General features: G+C 38.6%; 1 protein-coding gene across 7 annotated transcripts in view; it reads left to right on the top strand.

Moving 5' to 3' along the window:
• NBEA (neurobeachin) overlaps positions 1-24,487 on the top strand; it is a 517,855-nt gene that overhangs the window by 404,970 nt on the left and 88,398 nt on the right. For all 7 annotated transcript variants that reach the window (XM_054837772.1, XM_054837762.1, XM_054837753.1 and 4 more), the window contains 4 exons: positions 4,411-4,528; positions 5,415-5,517; positions 11,281-11,396; positions 22,270-22,382. In XM_054837772.1, the coding sequence (XP_054693747.1) occupies positions 4,411-4,528; positions 5,415-5,517; positions 11,281-11,396; positions 22,270-22,382 (450 nt within the window). The remainder of the gene's footprint in view (positions 1-4,410; positions 4,529-5,414; positions 5,518-11,280; positions 11,397-22,269; positions 22,383-24,487) is intronic.

Here is a 24,487-nt window from a genome sequence, read left to right as displayed (position 1 = left end):
TAAACAACAACAAAGCATTGGATGGAGTACATGATAATTTTGGCTTCACATAACTGGGTAACATAATTTCAGTGTCTTTTGGTGAATGAAGTGGTCATGGCTTAGATGGGAGCCTCATGGCTTAGACGGGTGCACTCTTCACTGGTTAAAAAACTGGCTGGAAGGCCAAGTCCAGAGAGTAGCGGTGAACAGAGTAAAATCCAGTTGGCGGCCAGTCACAAGCGGTGTTCCCCAGGGCTCGGTATTTGGGCCAGTTCTCTTTAATGTCTTTATAAATGATCTGGATGAGGGGATTGAGTGTGCCCTCAGTAAGTTTGCAGATGACACTAAGTTGGGAGGGAGTGTTGATCTGCTTGAGGGTAGGAAGTCTCTGCAGAGGGATCTGGACAGGCTGGATTGATGGGCTGAGGCCACCTGTATGAGGTTCAACAAGGCCAAGTGCCGGGTCCTGCACTTTGATCACAACAACCCCAGGCAACGCTACAGGCTTGGGGCAGAGTGGCTGGAAAGCTGCCTGACGGAAAAGGACCTGGGGGTGCTGGTTGACAGCTGGCTGAATATGAGCTGTCAGTGTGCCCAGGTGGCCAAGAAGGCCAACAGCATCCTGACTTGCATCAGGAATAGCATGGCCAGCAGGAGTAGGGAAGTGATCGTACCCCTGTACTTGGCACTGGTGAGGCTGCACCTTGAGTCCTGTGTTCAGTTTTGGGCCCCTCACTACCAGAAGGACATTGATGTGCTGGAGCGTGTCCAGAGAAGGGCAACAAAGCTGGTGAAGGGTCTAGAGCACAAGTCATGAGGAGCGGCTGAGGGAACTGGGGTTGTTTAGCCTGGAGAAGAGGAGGCTGAGGGGAGACCTTATTGCTCTCTACAGACACCTGAGAGGAGGTTGTGGTGAGGTGGGTGTCAGTGTCTTCTCCCAAGTAACAAGCGATAGGACAAGAGGAAATGGCCTCAAATTGCTCCAAGGGAGGTTTAGGTTGGATATTAGAAAAAATTTTTTCACTGAAAGGGTGGTCAGACATTGGAACAGGCTCCCCAGAGAGGTGGTGGAGTCACTGTCCCTGGAGGTGTTCAAAAAGCGTGTAGACATGGCACTTCAGGACGTGGTCTAGTAGACATGGTGGTGTTGGGTTGATGGTTGGACTTGATGATCCTAGAGGTCTTTTCCAACCTTAAAGATTCTATGTTTCTATGCTTCTGTGATTTCCATGTCTTTATGAATAATGAAATATGAAATATAAAATATAAAATATAAAATATAAAATATATGCAGTATGTAAAAACTGTAAAATAGCCAGGCCTTCATTCATGGGATATGAGAAAGCGAAATGCTAAAAATCATCCTGGAAGGGAAAAAAAAAAGTAAACCTTTTAAAGCATTCAAATTCAGAAAAATTAAATTATTTTGGCTCTGATAACAACAACAAAAAAGAATCCTGCAACCATGTCAGTAATTTCTGCTATAAACTGTAGATATCTAATACTGGAAGTTTTAATGCATGGCTTGAAAATAGTGTTGGATGAATGTTACGGAGGATGACAAAAATGGGTAGTATATCTTGGACAGGAAAACAATACAACAGAAATACTGAAATAATTGAGTTGATTTGATATCAACATGATAATCTGATATTTGTAGGACTAATAGACAGTTAAGAAGAGTGTAATTGAGGACAGTAATTGAATTATAGACTCCTTCCTTTCCTCTGATTTCCTATCCTTTCTACTGCTTTGCTGGAGTGCTATCTTAAGTCATTCATTTCATAATGGGCTGAATCTACCTCTATGAAGTTACGATTGCTTTATACTTGAGTAAGAAGAGGAGGAAGAGAAAGGCAACCAGTGTATGGTCAGTATACAATGTGCTTTTAGTGTTGATCTGTAATAACTAAGCTGTGGTATGTATCAAGACATTGTAAATGTATTACTGTGAAACATCTAAAATGTTAATACATAGGAGATAGTCAGCATTAAGCATTTTTCTTTAGGAAAAAACAGGACAACTAGAAACATTTTTGAAACAAAAAGTGAATTCCTGAAGCATGGTGTTTTGCCAAGGAACTAATTCTTTGGAAAGTCTGCTGGCTGCTGTAGATCTAGTTACAGCTATCTACATTTCAAACTCCTCTCTCTGGGAGATCATTCTCATCTTTTAGCTTTCTAAACTTGAGTGTTTTCCTCTCTATTTCCTCTCTGTATCTTAAGAAGCTACGTATTTACAAAAAGTCTGTATCAGCAGCAAAATACATGCAAAGGAGGTGCTGGAATCTTCGTAGTCATTGTTCTTAACCATCTGAATTTCACATATATGATACCAGCTGTATCCTAGCATCTGATCTCAATGAAGGACTGAAGAAAAATTTTGTTTATTTAGCTTATCAAAGAGAAAGTTAAGCAGTAACTGGATCACTGTCTGTAATTACTGACACAAGGAAAAGTTATCTGATACTAGAAGACTAATCTCACAGACAAAGGTGTCACGAGATCTGGTGGCTAGAAGCTGAAGTCAACAGAGTTCAAAGTAAAAATTAGGTGCAGATTTTTAACATGAAGGTTAATTTACCATTGCAAGAATTTAGCATATGAGGTAGTAATTCCACAGCTGGCCTGTAGCTGAATGGAGGGAGCATATAGTCTCTTGTGTGTCTTCCAGAGACCTCCAAAGAACTCGAGCCTCTTCCCTTCTTAAAGGCTATATTTATTTAGTGTGGAGAGCTGAGATGAATCATGAAACAGTATCATCAGCTACAGTGCTGCTCTAAGTCTTGTCTGTAACTTCTTCCCGTGTAGACAGTACAGGAGGGTCACTGTGTTCTGCTCTCCAGTTTCCATCAAGGACAGAACTAATGTTCGAACGCTCTTCAGTGTGCTGAAGTATATCCATTTTGTTGCTGTTGTTAGAATCATCTCTGAAATAGACTCATCATTGTTATGAGAAAAAAGTTATAGAGAACTAATTAACTAAAATCTCTTGGAGCTCTTTTAACACCAAGCGTACAAACTTAAATTAGCTTTTTCATACGTGAAGGCATGTTACTAACTCGAAGCTACATCAGTGAAAAACTGAAGGAATACAATTTCCATTACCTCAAGCATGAAGGATCATTGACAGCAGCAACATATGGTCTCCCTAACATTTCCCTATTCAGAAGCTGGGGGAGGTCATGATTACGGAAAGTAAAGACCTTAACTGAGCGACTAACGCACTGCAAGCTGGTATACCAATGGTTTCGATGTACCTAATGAAGAACAGAGAAATTCCATCTCTTCAGACTGAGACGTTCTTTTTGTATTTCCCATTAGTAAAGGTGTTTGTTGCGTTTCTGTATTTCACCAGGGATGTGACTCTCTTAGTAACTGCAGCCTAGGGGAAGGCACATTCTGCAGTGCTTGGGAAATGCAGTTGGGTGTAGTGAGGGGATGCTCCCCATCCCAAACCACTGACCCCTCATAGGATGAAGTGTCAGAGTCTCAGCTATGGGCAGAGCCCACCTGAGCAGAAGTGGAGGGCTGAAGGCAGCCTTCCAGCTGATAAAAAGGATTGGGAAAGGGTTGTTCTACACCACATGATACTGCTGGAATGATGATTCACAGATAAGAGAAATTAATAAAGCTGATACTTAATTCAATTGTGTCTTTTTTGTCTGTTTTCCTGTACATCCAGAACAGTGAAAGAGGAGTGAAAAAGATTATTTAGGTATTAATATCTAGTCTTAGACCAATACTTTCAATGGAGAAATTCACAAATTGGAAAAGCAATGATGATTTTAAAGTGTTTTATTTTAAAATATTTTCACATTAGTTTTAAAATACAAAAACCCAGATGATTGTTAAATTTTGTTCATGCTTTGGGATACTAAATGTATTTATGTTTAGAAAAATCATTGCGTTGACATACTGTTCCAGGTAATTTCTGTATTTATTAGTGGAATAGAGAGACCATTCCTAATTTATGACCCTGAAATGGATGTGAATAGTAAGTTATATTATTTTGATTGTACTTTGCACAAGTTAGCCTCAGAAGTAAATCTATTATCCAATACATAACTGACAACTGTGTCATGCACACTGTTGGAAGAAAATACAGCTAAGCATAATTGCAACTGTGTCTGTTACCCTGTGCTTCCTTGTAGAGTTTGAGGTTTTTTTGAGGAAAATAAGTTGATGCAACTCATGAAAAATAGATCTTAGGAGTATCAGCTTATTACTGACATTCTTCTAACAGCTATACTTCAATGCATTTTTTAAAAAACATTTAAGTTCATATTTTAACTCATGGGTTTTAAGTGTTAAAGAGATACGATTAGCTGAACTGTATTTCATTGATGGGTAAAATTTACTATGTTTTTATGCAATAACTTAATGAAAAATTCCTGCTAATAACTGTCACCTTGACTTTCTTTAAAGGTCCTTGCCTATACAGAAGGCCTGCATGGAAAATGGATGTTCAGTGAGATTCGGGCTGTTTTTTCAAGACGTTATCTTCTCCAGAACACAGCTTTGGAAGTGTTTATGGCAAACAGAAGTATGTTTTTGGGTTTTTTTGTTGGGTAAAAATGTGCTAGCAGTTATTTTGTGTGCTATTTATTAATCTTAGAATTTAAACTCCGTGCTTCCTTTCATGACATGCTTATGTTTGTGTTCAATAATGCTTAGTCTTGCATGTATTCATTGCATTTCATATTCAAGTCAATCACATAAATCAATGTCACTGCTTTCTGTGCAGCAGTGAGATTTATTTATAAAAACAGATCATTGCAATTGGCAAATTCTTTAAATGTTTGATAGGAAATTTGCTTTTTCTATGATCTCACCCCTCTCCCCTATTTTCTGTACATATTTTAGGGAAATACCTAAAAGGAAATTTCCTTTTCTAATTATAAAGTGAGTTAAAGTAAAAAGGACCAGATCAATAAATGGATCCACTCAGTTTTCTGTATGTGCTACTCTGAATCAGAGTTGAGTGGTTGGTGAGGTGCGTCAGTAGTCTTTTCCCCTGAGGAGCTCTGATGTAAGTTTTGATTTCAACTGGAGAGGGAATTAAACAATTTCTGCTCCTGTGCGTTTTAATTACTGATTAGAAGACCAAATGCCGTGCCAACTACCGAACAGCTTCCCAGGCTGATAAGAGGTTATATGGGTTAATGGTAAGCTGCAGTTCCTCTGAAGTATACCTTGCTCAGGTCTTCTGCAAAATGGGAGAGTCAGGGCCAAAACGTTAACCAGTTAATGATACAGAGGTATGAAGTATGCCAGGAGTTTCTTTTCTAACTTGGATCTCCGGGAGGATAAAAATGGAACTGACTTCTCTTCCCAAATAAAAACCAAAGAGCATTTTAAAAGTATATGCAGGTGGAGAAACAGACTTCTGCAGATGGTTTACTAGTCCATATTTTCTCTTCTTCATTCAGCTTCTGTTATGTTTAATTTTCCTGACCAAGCAACAGTGAAAAAAGTTGTGTACAGCTTACCACGTGTTGGAGTAGGAACCAGCTATGGTTTGCCACAAGCCAGGTAATTTAATTAAAATAGTTTGTATATTTTATGTTTATTATATTATACAAATTCTATTTTTAAACATGTCAATACTAAAACATCATTCCTGTCATGAACCTCTAGATTTTCTCTTCCTTAAGGTTAGTTTGAGAAACAATACCCTTTACTTATTAAATGGCCTGTTACTATGGAAAAGTAAAACTATTGTAAAATAGATTTTTTTTTAATCATTACAGGAAATAAGTACCTTCCAGTGAAGGAACAGGAAAAAACTTATACCTTATCTCTTCAAAGTATGGTTTTCAGTCAGGTTTTATAAATGCTGTTATTGTTATGCAGGACACAGAACTAAACTTAACTAGGTTTTGCATTTGCTGAATGAAAATTATTTTTTTATATGTATCTTCTCACTTGCCTTTTATATGAATGTGTGTTTTACTTCATTACTCAACAGTATAGTAGCTATTTTACAATTCCCAAGTTTCTTCCATTCATTAGTATAATGCATTCTTCTTCTTCTGTTTCCAAAATTAAGGAGGATATATAATTTTGGAAAAGACCAACTGAGGTACAATTTCAGAGATTTTCATGTACTATGGACAAGTACAGTTTTTATTATGTCATCAACATCAATATCAAATCAGCTTATGGTCAGAAATAAGGCTGAGAATTGTCAGATCTTATACTATAAAAGTATTCATATTTCAGTGATGGGTAAGATGATCTTCATGTGTACTTCACTGATTGCGGGGGGGGCGGAATTTCCTGCCTCAAATTTTTTTTTTCTTTTTGGTTTAGAAATGTCTGTTCAGACCTAAAATTATTTTTGAGGGTGCATCAGCAGAAGTTTTGTGAAAAATGTTTAGGTTCAGGATTAATTTATGGTCAAAATGAAAGAAGAATAAATAAATACAAGGGAGTGAGAAAACAGCAGAAAATTCACAAAATATGGTGGTTTAGGTTCAGATCTCCATTTGGCTTGACTTGGCCAAAACCCGATGACTTAATCATCAGTGTTATGTCTGGGATGTGTCTTTCTCTTTCTTTGAGTAATTTCCTACAAACTAAAACTTCATATTGTCCTTGTTTTATCCCAGTGCAGAATGTGGAAATACTCTGAAGTGTCAAAGCATTTGTAGGATTGGAGAACTATTTCATTCCCACCTGAACATCATTCCCTGTCATGAGCTCAAGAGTCTCATGATGCCTAAGGCTTGATCTCCTGAATGTGCTGAAGTTCTTAGGCAAACTGCCAAATTTCTCAAGTTTTCGCTGAGATCAAGGGGAAGTTGGGGCATTTGTTTGGAAGGTGCATCTTGTTAATATTTGCATTGCTCTTCCAAATACTCAAATTAAAGGATTTGCTGTCTCTAAATGGAAAGTAATAGTATTCTTTTCTGAAATAAAAATGGCCACATGTTCTAGAACAAACAAAATGCAAATTTCTCAATCAGAATTTCATATCCACGGTGACATTTTTTACTTTTGAAATTCATATCTTTTGTGCATTATTCAGTGAATAATTGTCTGAAAAAGTTTGTTGATATATAATTATTTAGAAAAGTTTCAGCTTCAATATTATATGCAGTTATTTCCATACCTTTTTGATTAAAGTTCAATTTGAATCGAAAATGGGCTTGTTAGCCTTCAGAATAAATCTGGCATATGGTAGTGAAGTTGTTTTTCTTTCTTGGTTTTGCGTAATCATGGTATGATTTATGCACAATAAAGACCCTGTAATCATGGTTTTTCCTTTATTTCTGTCTACATACCCTTATTGTCTTCAGCAGGATTACGGTGGAGTAACAGGGAAAATCTGGCTCTATAACTGCTATGTAGCTAATATTTTGTTGATGTTAGAATACAGTTTCCCTTCCTGTGAATATGTTGGCTCAAGAATGCTAATTTTAAAAATTATGCTTATTTGTAGAACTAACATAAGGGAAAATTATGCTGAGTAACCAAAAGGAGCTGCTATGCTGAGTAAAATGTTATCCTTTTTTATGACTAATTTTCCAGATTAAGCTGTACCTTAAAATATTTTAACAAAAGCAGATCTTTGTTTATTTTGCTTAAGTTCTTTAGTTTTATTTTTGGAAGTAATGTTTCCTCTCTGATACTGCTCTGATAAATATTTCATCTAAAGTTAATTAGATTATCATAAGGAATTGCATTCACAATGAAAACATTGTGAAGGAGTAAATTGCTTTTAATGCAGTACATGTACTTAAAGTGCATTTCTGTTTTCATGGAGAAATCCTGAGATTAATAAAGATGGAAGGAAATAGAAGGGAAAAGCAGTATTTATGATCTTCTAATAGCACAAAGAATTAGAAGCAGGGAAACTGGTATCTTTTCCAAAGACTGTTACAGACCTCCTGTTCTGAGCGAGTCTCCAGTTTGCCTCTTTGCGACCTTTCGCACCAGCCTATCTAATGCTTTGATTCAACAAAGCTTCAAGTCTTTGCTTAATGCTATAAAGAAGCAATTACGTCCTTAAAATTAGTCACATGTTGAAGTTTGGTCTGGTTTGGTAATCAAATTCATCTATCTTTGATGAATGCATTTTCACTCTTCTTGAAACATGTTGCTTTGATTGTGGTTTCCTTATGACCTCGCCATATGATACAACTGGGCAGACAGTACTATGCCTTTTATCTAACTTCTTTCTACAGCTCCATGTGATTCTACACAGGTAGAGTAATATCCACATTTTTACAACGCTATTAGCAGACCACTTTTTAGGGTTCTAACACCTCGGCTGTAATTTACCGGTGCATTTTTATTGAGGGTAACATCACAGCGTAGAAACCACCTGTGAGCTGCCTGACGGTTTTGTAAGTGTACAGAGATCAAAGAATTGGTAAAAGGTACAGTTACAGTATCATACTTCACCATTAAACATGTGCTAGCACCTTCCACTGAAATTCTGTCGACTATTAATGCATTAGATAAAACGACGGCTGCAGTTATTAAAGCTGAGAAATACAAATTATGACATTTTTGCTGAAAGAAAACATATTTTGGCTGATACAGTAACTATATACAACCTCAGCTCAGCGCTGCCATTTATTCCACATCAGTAGCTTGGTGATGGATTTCCAGATCTCAGTATTAGCTGGTTGCAGAGATTGAATTTTGGGAAGGGAGAGGGGTAAGAAAACTAAGATATGACATCATTAAAGAATAAAACCACTTTTAGAGTTTTGATTAAAAGTGAATATTGATGAGTCTCTGGTCAGAAGCCAGTGACTTTCCCCAAGCCTTTTTATTTTTTTATTTTTTTTTTTTCTGAACAGGAGCAACACAACACAAAACATCACACAGGTGCTATGTTTTTGAGAAGATGATACTTAAAGATTCTTTGTATGAGATTGGATTGTAGCTAACTAAATTAAAAGTAATTGTGAAAGAGGATGGGTCATGCTCCACATACAGGATATAGAACATCCCTTCCCTCAACAAAATACCATGAAGTGTTTTGTAAACATATTTAAAGCATATAAAACTTGAAATATTGCATCATTCCCTTGTACATCAGAGAGTCTTCTGCAGTTTCCATTTTGCGTAGATATTTCACAGCTCTCCAGAAGCAAAGGAAGCACATTCATTTGTGCATCTTCATATTGGCGATGGCATATCGAAAGAAAGAAACGGTTTGATCAAAGTTGGGTGGATTTAGCAAAACACAAAACAGTGGGTCTTCCTGTGTTAACTGAAACGAGCAGGTGTGGAACCAATTTATTGTGCATAATTTTTTCCAGTCTCTGCTGAAATAACTGCAGATATTTCAAATACCTTAGATCTAGAATAAATAAGGAGCTTTTTTAGTATATTTAGATTTTCTGTAGAGTTTGCTCAAATCAGGCATTGAAATGTGAAGTCCAGCACATGACAGTTTATAGATTTTTGAGACTTCCTGGGAGATTGTAGGTAAAGTCTAAAAGCAGCTCCTAAGCTGTACTGATGCATAAATGTTGTCACAGAAAGTCTGTGACAGAAATGCTTTGTAAATTTAATGGTCTCTTTAGTATTTTTATTTTCTGTATTTATTAATTTGTGTGTAGCATTAGTCATAGTTTACTGGGAACAATACGTCTTTGAGAGTTCCACTGTAGAAGTAATTGTTATCCTATAAAATGCAATATAGATTATGATTACATTCAGATAATTCTTTAGATAAATTGTTTGGAAGAAGCGTAATAGAAGTAACATTTTTTGTAATGTCTCCTGTGTACTAGTAAAGTGTATCTACCATTGGCATCCTAGAGTCTACTGTAAAATAAGGCTGTCCAAGCTGGCAAGAACTTATGTACTGCTATTTTGGGTAAATACAGAGATTCTTAAAAAAAACCAAAAACCAAAACCACCAACCCAAAACAAAAAACCCCTGCACTTTCATGGTCATTTTTGTATGCTCAATTTGTAAGCCTAAGTATGGCAGACAATGGCAACCTACACATTGACAATTTAGACGTATAATTGTGACAACTGTACACTCCAATCGCGTACCAATACTCATCCTTTCTCCAGCAACAGGGCTTAGTGTGTGTGTAGGAGTATGTACATATATCTTCAGACAGTAGTACAGAATAGTGTGTTTAGTGTGAAACTGAAAGCTGAAGCATTGTGTGTCCTTATTTACTCTTGACAAGCTATATAAACACCAGATATATTCTTTAAATTCATGAATAGTCTACACATTAGGGATCCTCTTTTATTTTAACAGGTATAAACATTTTCTCTGTTTTCATCCATTTATAAGATTTAAGTTTCTGTAAAAAAAAGTATCTGAGAAGATGAATTTTTTCTCCTTTGAAAGATTTTCCTTTTTTTTTTTCAGCAAAAATTATTTTCTCTAGAATTGAGCTGTGAGCAGTGAGACTATTTCTGCTTGTTGCAGATTTTTTTCTTTAATGCATTAGTCTAGACTGAATCTAGTCCCCTATATTTTATTAACCAGGGACAGTATATACTATGGGTAATTTAGAACTTGGTGCATGGTATTTGGTTATCGTGATGTTGTCAAATTGAATATAGAAGAGTTGAAGTTTTCTGCTTTTCTCTTCCTTGGCACAGTAGTTTTGGTTCTTTCTCCTTTATCCAGTCATGTAAGTTTTAGTAAATGTGTGGAAATTGAGTATCTTAGAAGCTTCTACTCTTCCAAATTTGAATGAAATGCAATTCAGAAGTTATTATGGAGAGACAGGCAGCTGGACATGTGAGCAGACAGCTGAATAAACCTTCTTTCTTTCAGACACCAGGCTATAAATAGAAATCTCAAAGCTTGCTGGGATATAGGAAGGGATCATGGGTAGCTGACCATGGAGGAGGTGCACAAATTGTGGAATAAATATCTTCAACCCATGTGCTGGAAATATATGGCACTTTAATCTATCACTCACTCACCTTAATGAATTTATCTCAATGTATCCTTTTGAAACAGGGAAATCATATTCCTCTTTTATTCCTGCTGGACAAGTGAGGCACCAGGAGGTCTGCAGTTTCTTTTACTTCCAGTCTTTTAACCAAATTCAGAATAAAATAAATCACAAAATATATTATTCTGAATTATTACAATGCTGTAGTACTGGTAAAATAAAATACAGATCTTAATTTTAGTCATTTCTCAAATAAGGGTAATAGTGTCTTCTTGACTTCATTAAACGAAATAAAAAAGCCTCTGAGAGAATCTGAAATTAATCACACTAATAATGTTGCTCTACATCTTAACATTTAATGAGGCTCTTAAAAACCCCATTCTTTAAATGTATTTCCTAGGAGAATCTCTCTGGCCACTCCCCGACAGCTTTATAAATCCTCCAACATGACTCAGCGCTGGCAGAGACGGGAGATATCTAACTTTGAATACTTGATGTTCCTCAACACTATAGCAGGTAAGGCTTCTGACTCTTTAATCCTTCATAATATGTTTATGTTTGTCAAAGTCTTAAGCACCGTGACTTGATAGAATACATTTATCCCTCTAGAATTCAGCTGCAGCTTTATGATAGATTCTGAAACACATACATTAAATTTTATCAGAAAATGCACAACCTATCACTGAGACTTTAGATTCATGTATTGTTGTGGAGGCTGTTCCTTGCTCCCCTTCTGCCATTTCCTCTGCTGACAGCTTTGTCTGAAGCTTTATTAGAGTCAACAAACCATTGCCAGAGAGTGTCTGGAAATAATAATGGGAAAATGTAATTTCGCTACTTCATCATTCTCAGCAACAGCAACTAGACAGCAGAATAACAACAGTATTCTGCCTAGTACAGATGTCACCTGGATTGTGGTATGATTAGATTACAGCATCTTTTCTCGTTTAGGTCTTTGAGCTGAAATATAATATCAGATTAGGTATTTAAAATGAGAAATAACTGCCATAGACATCCATTCGTTATTGGCAAAAGAAGAGCTTTTCTGGCAATTGTCATTAAACATAGACAATGGCATTTTCCCTTTCACCTTTCCTTTTTAGTGTTAAATCCTGTGGTAATTTTAAATGTAAAAACCAGCAGTTTTCTGTACCGTATACAAAGATTTCCAGGAGGTTGTCTGCTAGCACAATTCCTGCCCGTAGCACGCATGCTGCTTATGAACCTGCCTGTGGAGACTTGCTGAGACATTTCACTCCAGTGAGCTTTAATTTGGAACCCAAATTAAATTCTACCAGGCATCACTTTGTACTCCAATGTTACAACTCTCATCTTGGTCCTAACTTCTATGCTTGAGGTTATCCTCAGGCCCGACATAAGACAAATGTAAGTGCAAAACCCGAAGGTAGCACCTGTAAGTGCCTGTTATGCTGACCAGTCTGAGGACAGACACTGCGTTCTTCCCAGTAGGGCAGTGGCAGAACTCAGGAACTGTCAAACCGACTTACTTTGAACCTTTAGGCTTTTGCCTCCGTGCTTATACAGTAGTCATCTTCTGTGCATCCAGTCTTACAGACGTTAATAAATGTGTCATCAAATTATCCCAGTGTGACACAGAAGTGCTACCACTGAACAGCTGGAAATCTGAGGGCATGTTTACCTTGTGCAGCGGAGCACAAAGCAGAATCCCTGAAGCTACCGGAGACCATAGCTGGAAAGTCCCTATGGTGCAGTGCCATGCAGGCGCACCAGCCTGGTTCCCGAGCATTACAGCTGTAGCCCCGCAGATCTCTGCTGAAGGAAGGAGCCCTGCTGAGCGGTTATTACGTCTGGTGCAGGGCCACAAGAATGCCGCTATCCTGCTTCTGGACACTGGCCTGCCTCCAGCCGCTGCGCGTCTCTCGCACATCCGCTGCCCTTCTGCTGATGAGGAAATGCAGACATAGCCTTGCAGGCTTCCTGACCGCCTCACCAAACTTGGAGGGTTTACTGGAGTGCTGGGAAGTTAGCCTAGGTCCCCTCAGTCCTTGTCCAATACATTATCGACAGAACTGTACTTCACTTGTAATTTCCTTTTTATTTATTAATTTCTTCTGTAAGCAGTGTGTGTAAACTCTTTAAATGAGAGTAGACAAGAGCTGAGCCAATTTTTGATAAATTACTTTTCATTTTTAATCTGTTTAAAACTCCAAGGTCATTTATTTTTAGGTACATCACCAAAGCATCCAAACCTGGAAGACATCATTATGTCTGAAGTCAATTAGGAATTGCAGTGACACACTAAAGTATCCATCAGTAAACAATCTTCAGCCTGAAGGGATTCCTTCAGAGTATCTCAGAGGTCTCAAGAAAAATGGTTTTTGGCGTGTTGTTTGATACTAGTGCTGCTAGGCAGGCTTTATAGCCAAACACCTGGGTGGTTCCATGAGGCAAGTTTCTCTTAATGTCATCTAGTGTCATTCACCCGCCTTACAACGGGATGGCCTGCTATTTGCCTTCCAGGTACCACTTGCTATGCCCCAGGTTTGGAGGATTACTAACATTATTTTTTTTTCTGTCTATGAGCTTGTATTGTATTTGGGAAAGCTTAGAGCAGCTTGGTCAGTATCTTAATAGTGTTTCTCTTTGATTCAAAGCACTTAATTTCTGGCAATTTTTTGGTATCAGTTTCTTACTGTAAATCTCACATGCCCCACCACCCTCACAGTGAAGAATTTCTTCCTTATATCTAATCTAAATCTACCCTTCGTCAGTTTAAACCCACTACCCCTTGTCCTATCACTACACACCCTTGTAAACAGTCCTTCCAGCTTTCTTGCAGGCCCCCTTTATGTATTGGAAGGCTGTTCTAAGGTCTCCACTGGTGCCTTCTCTTCTCCAGGCTGAACAACTGTCTCAGCCTGCCTTCATAGGAGAGGTGCTCCAGCTCTCTGATAATCTTTGTAGCTCTCCTCTGGACTTGGTCCAACAGCTCCATGTCTTTCTTGTACAGAGGACCCCAGACCTGGAGGCAGCACAACAGGTGGGGTCTCATGAGAGTGGAGCAGAATCATCTCCCTTGATCACGCTTCTTTTGATGCAGCCCAAGATATGGTTGGCTTTCTGAGCTTCAAGCACATATTGCCAGCTCATGTTGAGCTTCTCATCAACAAACACCCAAAGTCCTTCTCCTCAGGGCAGCTCTCAATCCACTCTCTGCCCAGTTTGTAGTTGTGCTTGGGATTATCCTGACTCAGGTGCAAGACCTTGCACTTGGCCTTGTTGAACTTCAGGAGCTTCGCATGGGTCCACCTCTTAAGCCTGTTAAGGTCCCTCTGGACCACATCCCTTCCCTCCAGCATGTCGACTACACCACACAGCTTGGTGTTGTCTGCAAACTTATTGAGGGTGTTCTCAATCCCACTGTCCATGTTGCCGAGAAAACGTTAAACAGCACCAGTCCCAATATGGACCCCTGAGGAATGCCACTTGTCATTGGTCTCAACACACACATCAAGCCATGCGACCATCCAGACAATTCCTTATCCAATGAGTGGTCCATCTCCCACATCCATGTCTCCAATTTACAAAGATGTCATGCAGGATAGTGTCAAATGCTTTGCACAAGTCCAGGTGGATGACATCTGTCACTCTTCCCTTATTCACCAATGCTGTAACCCCATCATAGAAGGCCACCAAATTTGTTAGGCATGATTTGCCCTTAGTGAAGCCATGTTGGCTGTCACCAATCACCTCCTTATTTTCCATGTGCCTGAACATAGTTTCCAGGAGGATCTGCTCCCTGATCTTGCCAGGCACAGAGGTGAGAATGACTGGCCTTTGGTTCACCAGGTCTTCTTTTTTTCCCTTTTTAAAAATGAGGGTTATGTTTCCCCTTTTTCCAGTCCATGGGAACTTCACCAGACTGCTATGACTTCTCAAATATGACAGATAGTGGCTTAGCCACTTCATTCACCAGTTCCCTCAGGACCTGTGGATGCATCTCATCAGGTCCCATGGACTTGTGCACCTTTGGGTTCCTTAGATGGTCTCGAACCTGATCTTCTCCTACAGTGGGTGGTTCTTCATTGTCCTGGTCCCTGCCTTTGCCTTCTACGACTTGTGCGGTGTTGCTAGAGCACTTGCCAGTGAAGAATGAGGCAAAAAAAACGTTGAGTACCTCAGCCTTCTCCATATTCCAGGTAACCAGGTCTCCCACTTCCTTTTGGAGAGGGCCCACGTTTTCCCTATTCTTCCTTTTATCACTGACGTACCTATTCCTCCCAGGCTACCTGCCCTTGCTTCCACCCTCCGTAGGCTTCCTTTTTGTGTCTGAGTTTGTCCAGGAGCTCCTTGTTCATCCACGCAGGCCTTCTGGCATTTCTGACTTCCTCTTTGTTGGGATACATCGCTCCTGAGCTTGGAGAAGGTGACCCTTGAATACTAACCAGCTTTCTTGGGCCCCTCTTCCCTCCAGAGCTTTGTCCCATGATATTCTGCCAAGCAGGTCCCTGAAGAGGCCAAAATCTGCTCTCCTGAAGTCCAGGGTAGTGAGCTTGCTGTGCACCCTCCTCGCTGCCCTGAGAATCTTGAACTCCACCGTTTTATGGTCACTGCAGCCAAGGCTGCCCTTGAGCTTCACGTTCCCCACCAGCCCCTCTTTGCTGGTGAGTACAAGGTCCAGCATGGCACCTCTCCTCATTGGCTCCTCTATCACTTGGAGAAGGAAGTTATCATCAACACATTCCAGGAACCTCCTGGATTGCTTATGCCCTGCTGTGTTGTCCCTCCAACAGGTATTGGTGTGGTTGAAGTCCCCATGAGGATCAGGGCTGGTGAACATGAGGCTGCTCCTATCTGTCTATAGAGGGCCTCATCCGCTTGGTCTTCCTGGTTGGGTGGCCTGTAGCACATCCCCACTATAATGTCCCTGCCCTCCCTTTAATCCTGACCCAAAAGCTCTCGGTCAGCTCCTCACACATCCCCAGGTGGAGCTCCATGCACTCCAGCTGGTCACTGACATAGAAGGTGACACCCCCTCGTTGTCTCCCCTGCCTGTCCTTCCTAAAGAGCCTGTATCCTTCCATCCCAACACTCCAGTCACAGGAGCCATCCCACCACGTCTCGTGATGCCAATGAGATCACAGCCCTGCAGGCGTGCACATGTCTCCGACTCCTCTTGTTTATTCCCCATGCTCCGTGCGTTTGCACAGAGGCATTTCAGTTGGGCCCTGATGAAGCTGACTGACTGGCTGGAGTGGCTGGAGTTCCTCTGTGCTGCCCTTCAGGTGCTCTCCTGCTGACCTGTGATCCTTCTCCCGGCTCTGGGCATCTATTGCTGGCACTGGCATCAAACTGGTAGGAGTGGGATGGGTTGAGGTTCCCCTTCCCCCGACAGTATGTTAGAAAGCATATGATATGCTCTCACATCCCCAGGCTGTTTCCTGGCTCCACCATCGCATTGCACTGTACTGCCAGGGCCTGAGATCTGGGAATCTGCGGGGTCAGGAGCTATGAGGCCGCCTGAATGACACCACCGCTTTTACAGCTGTGCCTATATTTCTATAAATCTTCTGTTGAAAGGTATTTCTCCAAAATATTTCCTTTACAACAAATAGGTGTTTTCTGATGAAGCGCTAAAAAATTTTTTATCTCTGCCAGACATAGAGTACTGGAAGCGAAGTATCTCTACTACACGTTGCCCTTGTATCAAAAGCACTGAACTGATAAATGTCCAGATACGTCTGTGTTAAACAGAAGCAAATTCTTACATGCACTGTAGACAGGACCCTCGGCAGTCAGAAGAAATTACACAATTTTCTATTTTGTACACAAATATAGAGTATTGAATATATTCATGACCTCTTTTGCCAAGTAAAGACAAGACATGTATTTTCTTTTCTTTCACTCTTTGGAAATCCGATTTCCAAATACCTTTTTAATTATATTCTTTTGTAATAAGACCCCTTAGGAAATATTTCCTTAAAAGATACAACATCTTTGCCAGTAATTGTTTGTGTGGGCAGCGATGGCCTAGTTTTAGACTGTAACTGTTTGTTTAAGCAGCATCGTCTTTTTTTAACAATATCATTGTTTTTAGCCATTGAGAAATATGTGCATCATTTCTTTTTTATTCGTGTTGCCATTTAGCTCTTACTCGTTTAGTCCGTATATCTGAGCTGTAGCTTAGTCACTTAAGAAATGTGGAGGTTTGGCACTTAAGAAATGTGGATTATCTGCTGTTAAGTGATACATAAGTCCCTTTGTTGTTTATTCTTCTCTTCCAAATAAATAGAGGTCCACTAACACTCAGTACACTTTTTGCCAATTCTTTGTAGCTTCCTTTCTTCTTATAATAGTGCTTAATTAGTGTCTAGCCCTGTATAAAACAGTAAGAAATCACTCATGTTTTCTTGTGATTCTTTTCTGAAATTATTCAAGAAGCAGCAGCCTTGGAAGAGAGACATTCAGAAGTGAGGCTTCTGACACTAACTCATTTCTTTCATTTGTGACATGCAGCTGGGTCCTTTCCCACAAGAAGTCCTTTGCCTGCTTGTTAATACTGTTAATTACACAGACCGGTTGGTCTCTGTAGAACAGAACTGAAATAAATATATGAATCTCTCCTTAAAACTCTCCCTGGTTTGCCAATATGTCTGTCCTGTCAAGCATGGCCCCTGGCTATTCTGTAAGTTCTTAATCAATTTTTGAAATACTGAAGTGTCCCCTTGGAAAAAATCCATCTTTCTATGACTCTTTTTTTTTTTTTTTAATCTTCATATCGCCCTATTACCACCTCTGAAACATTGCCTGGCTTCATTTTTAGTTTAACTGTTTCTGTTGTGATCTGTACTCAGGACTTAGTACCTGTCTAATTCAGCTATGATAGTTCTTTCTTTCTAGATCATTTCCTATCCAGGGATACATGATTCCCATCATTTGTGCTGGCCTGATGACTCATTGCAATTTCAATTCAAAATCGCTCTCTCCATTTTCAAAACTCTCTAAAGTCTTGTTTCAACCTGTTTCTCTGGCCCTCTAGCCAACTATTTTCTCGCCTCCCTATTCTGTTTCCAAGGTCTTCACCTCTTTCTTGCCCTCTTTTCTGACTCGAGCATATTTCATCATGTTTACAGCTCTGGGTTTTTCTCCCAAAGGTAAACACTGCACTCTGCTACTTATCAATCAGTCTCAGTGTTATATTCTCCGTGCCCCTGGTTTTTGTCCTGGCTGTGTAGACATAAGCCTTCCAGGCCACCTTCCCCCTCCTCCTACCTATTCCCTTCTCAGGGATCCTTTCGCTTTGAAGTCTTGGAAGCAGCTATGATTATCCTAATTGTGCTTTCTTCAGGCGCATAGGAAAAGGCCATATTGCATGTGATCAGCATGTATGTCAACTGAACCCTCTGGGTGATATAGGGAACGAGTAATTTTTACTATTCCCAGTTACAAGATTATTGAAAAACGTACTTAAAAGTAATCCCACTGCAGCAAAAGGAATCAAGAGGAGTGGGAACAAGAAGTCATTTTGTAATATGGTTGCAGTGCCCACTGTTTTCGTTAGACGTCTAGTTTTCAATCTATTTCTTAGTATTTAACTGATTTCTGTTGTTTTTTTCTTTTCAAATTGCAGTATAATAAACATGTGTTTGCATTTATATTTATTGGAATTTTAATTCTTTTAAATCCGACCTGCCACAGCTTTTAAAATAAGTGGAGAATAATTATATCCATATTTTTCGTAAGTAATTTCTTGTAGTGGAAAGGGATTATTTTTAAAGGTTTGTGGAAAAAAATGACATCTTCAGTCAGGTAATAAATTCAGACGAACTTCTTCCCCCTCCTTCTTTCTTTTTGCCTGTTTAGCATTTTCCACTTTTTTACTCTGTGATGTACAAGCTCTCACTGGTTAATTATGTATATATTTAGCTACTGCATGTGTTGGGCTTATTATTGTCATCTAATTAGATGTAACTTGAACTACTTGCTTCTAGAAAAATCATTAAAAATTCTTTCCTAATGACCTAGAGATGACAAAATGTCTGTAAAGTGTGAAGAAGCAGACAAGCACAGGAACATTGCTCTTAAAGAGTGTTAATCCAGATGCTGCAATCATCTAATTAAACAATATTTTGCTGTCATTAACATTTTCACCAAGGAATTGCAGTTATAATTTCTTTGTCAGCTGTCTCTAGCTCACTTTACCTTCAAAACTAAAGTGCCATATAAAAACATTAAATTGGATGGTTTAATTAAAAAGTTTTTTTTAATGAAGAAACATATCCAGTATTTCTGAGATCTCATTTACTATGCCTCAGTTTTATTGTTCAAGTAGATTAGTGTCATAGCCTTGCGATATTTAATATTCAGCCTTTAATATTAATCTCTGTAAGCCTACTTGGGGTAAAATCTGAAGCTTCTGAAAAGGTATAGGGACTACCAATAGCGATACAGGTTTATGTTTTATATTTATTTAGCTAAAGAAAGAACCAAATAATTCTTGCTGGAAGCACCAGGCAATTGATGAGATGGCTAAATATATTCATCTGCTGACTTGGCTCTGAAAATAATCATTGTGAAGCCAGAACTGATCAAGAAAGCATTCCTAATAAAGTTAAACCACTAATATTTATGCATGTTTAGAATTAGGGATTTGTAATCCCATTATAGGCCTAGATCACTGTCCTTCACTCAGATAAGCATAGATGTGTGGTCTTATCTCATCGTGTAGGTATGGTCTCCTTTCACAATTTAAATTATGGTTCATCTTCTTGTGTCATTTTTATTTGCTGATATTAAAAAGAAAATTGTTGAACTGAGAAAACTAATTCACTAACTTCTTTAATAAACAAATTAATAGCTATTGTTAGCTATTGTTAATCTCTTCATAAATGAAACATGTTTTATAAATATTGAAGTAGGAGAGAAGTAAATATTTTGTTTACTTTTTGACGAGACTATGGTTATATTTATCAAATATATAATCACTAAGGCTCCGTTGTTTGTACCTTACCCTACATAAGCTGAGAGATAAACTGCTTCAAATTATTTCTCACGATGGGGTAAAAAAAATGCACACAAGAGTTACTGCAGTGTCCTAACATGGAGCTAATTCCACATGATAATTTGTTCATGTGTCCATACCATAAATAACCTGTCAAAACCACATAGCAAAGAAGAACTCTTGTGCAGCAGCTAAGCTCAGGATCGCTGTTTTCTTGTGCTATTCATATATTTATGATCTTCACATGTGGAATAGGAACAAAAATTAAAAATCTCATTCACAGAAATTGAAATTGAAATTAAATGAATGAAATGAATATCAAAATTAAATAAAATCTCAATATGGAAAATCTCAATTTTGAAATAAAATGTCATTTTGGATAACCCTAAATTTCCTCGCAAAATTTTGCGAAAGGATGTTCTCACCTTAACATGTTTCTATAAAGTGTTTTTGATTGAAGATCTTTTTTACAGTGAAATCTTTTCCATATAAATTCGAATTCTGAAGAATCATCATTTTTGCTTATTCTTTGTAATAGACTACAGTCACCTCAGTCATTCTCTTCCTGATTCTCAATTTTCTGTTAGTGCACTGTCTACATAATCACAAATGTCTTTCTTTTGTGGAAGCTTTTGCACACCCTTCTGCTAACTTAATTGAGGATTCTGAGGGTGAGAAAAACATTTATTGTAGGAAGGTATAGTTTTATAAAGACCGTATTTTATAGAACCTTAAATTTTACAGTCTCAAGAAACTTTACAGATCATATGTAATTAATCCCTTGCCAGAGAGGAAAATAATATTCTGATTTGACAGACATGGAAAATGAGGCAGAGTTATCTTACTTCAAGACTCCCAAAAAATCCTAAACCAATTAATATTCTGCTAGAGACTACCTTTCCTTTTCCTCCCTCACATGGATAAATTTTGGTGCATTTCTTGATTTAATTGTTTTAATAAATTCGCGTTCTGTGCAAAAGTGGTTCTTCATTCATTCGTTGTTGATATTAAAGAAGTTTTTTTGTTTCTACGCATCTTTGTGTGTGGCACACATTACTGGCATTGCTTTTTTTAACAAAGTTGTACTTGCACCTAAATTTTTTTTAATGTTTTTGTGAACATGTACGTGTCCAAAGTATAAAAAAAAGTACACACAGTTGTTAACAGTATGCGCTTTTCCTGTTTTCAATGAAACTACGTACAAAATAGAAACATGCTTCTTGTTCATCAACTTCTATTGAAAAAACAAGGTGTTTGTAGAGCAGTGAAAGTTTCACATTTCATTAAAGCAGAGCTGATTTTTGTGGAAGATTGCAAATGCTACTCAGAACAAGGAAGCCTGTGTTTTCCTGTGCTGAGTTTTGTACCCCAGGAATCTGTCTAGAATCTGGAAGGAAGCAGTTAGCAAGACAGGGCTGTAAATCTGCCGCAGGACTGGGAATTGTTAACCTGGGTTATTTCAGTCTGCTAATTATATTATATAAATACACACACACGTATATTTATGACCTGATTTTGTTTTTTAAGACTCATGTTGCATATTGTGTGGTTCTCAGTGAATCAATATGGTGGATGGTTCTGTACTGAGCAACTTCATTTGTCTTATCACTGAAATGTTAGATACTACTAAATACCAGTTGACACAAAAGTAATAGCCTTTCCCAAACACACTTTTCCTGGTGCTGGATTCATAATTTTCAGTTCAGTTTAGTTGCAAATTGTTCTTTTGAAACTGTATCTAAAGATGTTTTTGTGCCTATTTGAACTTCTGGAATGGTAGCAATATTTCTTTCACTATGTTTGGAGAGAGTGGCCTGGGGCGGTCAGCTCTGTCTTTTAGGTGTGAGAAAATGTTTTTATTTAATTTTCAAAATGGTTAGGAAATAGTGTTAAAGCAAATACGCCTTCTTCCACTTTTGATTCCACTATTGCAGTGAAATCTCACCGGTTCTTCAGTGAAGAAGAGCCATGGAGAATTAATTATTGTCTAGGATAGACCTAGATTTACAAACCTCAAATTTGGCCGCTTGCCCTTGGACTCTCATTTAATCTTTGCCAGCAAATAATACTGCACACAGTTGCTAGGAAAATCTAGTGGGTTTAAATTTCAACATTCACGCTATGAAAATAGCTTCATGGAAATAAAAACCAGTTTATTGGCATATGGTGGGTTTTAGTTGATCTTGAAAGATATTGTGCTTTTTATATTACACTGATTTCTGTGTTGACTTCTGATTCAAGATAAGTGCATCTAAATGGCTACTTTTGTCTGGAAGATTTATACCTGATTCTGTCAAGAGGTGGGAACTGGGGCCATATGATGCAACAAAAGTAACCGCTAGATTGTTTTTCAGCTGGAGAAGTGGACACTATTTCCTAATTTTTAAAACATTTCTTTCTTAATAGGACGAACGTACAATGATCTGAATCAATACCCCGTATTTCCGTGGGTTTTAACAAACTATGAATCTGAAGAGTTAGACCTGACCCTTCCAGGAAACTTCAGGGATCTTTCAAAGGTATGCTTCAACTCTGTTAAGGACAATTAGCCTGCCTTTTTAGGAAGAGATTTTGGGTTATATTTATAGGCTGATTAGGTCTTTATCTTAAAGTCAGAAAAGTCTGAAATAGACTTTTCTATTTTAGAATCATTTTATACTGAATCTCTGCACTACCCTATTTCCATGTCCCTGACTGATCCAGTTCCAAACCTGTAAGTCCTCTGTACCTTCTCTCTTACTCACGAGTGCGTCAGACCACTTGATCTCACTAATTATCTCCCTTAGTTTATGAAAGCTGATCCGATCCTTTGGAAATAAAAAACATGGACTAATTTTTCACTTTATTTTGCAGTGACCAGATGAGTAATATAATAGTAGCCTGTCCTTTTGGTTTAATACTTATTACTGAATAATAAACAAGTATTTTTTTATTTTAGACCCTGGAGTGTCTGGTCCCTATCATTATTTGTGGTTTTTGTCCTCCAACTGGACTTGGGCAGTTAGTGCTTTATAATAAAACAGTTCCCAGTATTTGTTTTTCTAGTAGCACCAGGCTGCCGTCTGTACCCAGTTCTGGTACTCCGATTGTGTCAACAGACTGGAGAGAAGGTGTGTCCTGGCCAAGCATAGCAGAAGCATATGGAGGGGCTCTACTTTTGGCTATCTGGAATAAAGACAAGAAACAGGGTTTGAAACTGAGTTGTGGGGACTCTTTCCTGCTTCCTATCAAGTAAGAAAGTGCACGTACTTTCTTATCAGGGAAGGTGGGTAGCCTTGCAGCATCCCCAGAGTGAGGTTTCTGTTGTCTGGGCATGACAGCTTCCTTGCATCCTTGCCACGGTTGCTCAGGCAGGAGGGAGAAGTTGCTCATACAAGTTGAGTGAGGCTCAAAACCACAGGAGGCTGTCACCTGCTGGCTGTAGGAATGAGGCTGGAGAAGAGTGCTGCAGCCCCTCCTTTCCCTTCTGGTGCTGGTCAGGGATGAGGGTTTCTGGGGCTTCTGCCTTTAAGTCTGCTTTTCCTTCCTCCTCTTCCTGCAAGCATACATCTTGGGCAGCAACAGAGACATCCTACCCTGGGTATCTCACAGTCTCATATTCCCTTTGGAAAGAGCGTTCTTGCAGTACCTCCAGGTATATTATAACTGTTCCTGGAAGCCTGCTTTTGTGAGACTTCCAAAATAAGTTGGGTAGGACTTGATTGCATAACAGCATACCTAAGTTTCCTCCCTCTTTTTTCTTAGATATATAAATAAGTAAATAAAGCCAGAAATTCAACTACATTCACAGTATGCCTCAGATGTAAAGAAATTGGTTGAAACACTACTTATGTTGTGTAGAACTTCTGACTTTTCACAATGTTTATTATAGGTGTGTTTCACAAATGTCTTTTTCATTTATATAAACACCAGGGTAATCTGTACCAGGAATAAAAGAAAATCTACAGACATGAGTTAAATAAAGATCAGTAATCATCTTGCACTGACTTGTTCCCTACCATGTATAAAAACATCTCTGGTTTTTAATTGTTTATAGCGATAAACCTTTCATTAAGGCCCGTACACTTTTCAAAATCTCTCAGATTCAATTCTTTCTTGTATTAATAGCAGAGCGTATGGTGAAGTGCAACAAGATTAGACAGCATCTCATGAGTCCTTCATCAGGTATTTAGTTTTGGTTGAATCCAAATTTTTATGGCAGCCTATTAAAGTATGTAATTGCTACAGGAAGCAGTGTGATAGTTGAATAGATAGGTTTTCCTCATGAGTTAGTAAAGACTCATTATGGCATTAGTGCTTGTATAGCTTATTAAGTATCACTGCACGCCTACCAGTGCTCTCCCTTGAAAGGAAATGTAAAATCGAGTCCCTGGTTATTTATGTTTCTTCAAGAATCCATGCAATGTGCACAGCAGTATTTTGCCTGAGGACCTTTTCTTACCCAATTTGATAACTGCATTCTTTTATTCAAAAGCTACCAGTGGTTCCCTCAGGAAAAGCTAGAGTTTTGACCATTAAAAAAAAGCCTGCACAGAACTAGTTAAGGAGTATGGTCTTTCCTTTCTGGCAAGATCTGGGCTGCATTCATCCCATGCATGTGTGAGAAAACACATGGGCAATCTGT

This window comes from Grus americana, chromosome 1 (genome assembly GCF_028858705.1).
Source record: "Grus americana isolate bGruAme1 chromosome 1, bGruAme1.mat, whole genome shotgun sequence".
Classification (NCBI taxonomy): domain Eukaryota; kingdom Metazoa; phylum Chordata; class Aves; order Gruiformes; family Gruidae; genus Grus; species Grus americana.
The sequence above is the reverse complement of the archived record's forward strand: the minus strand, read 5'-3'. Positions and strand labels throughout refer to the sequence as shown.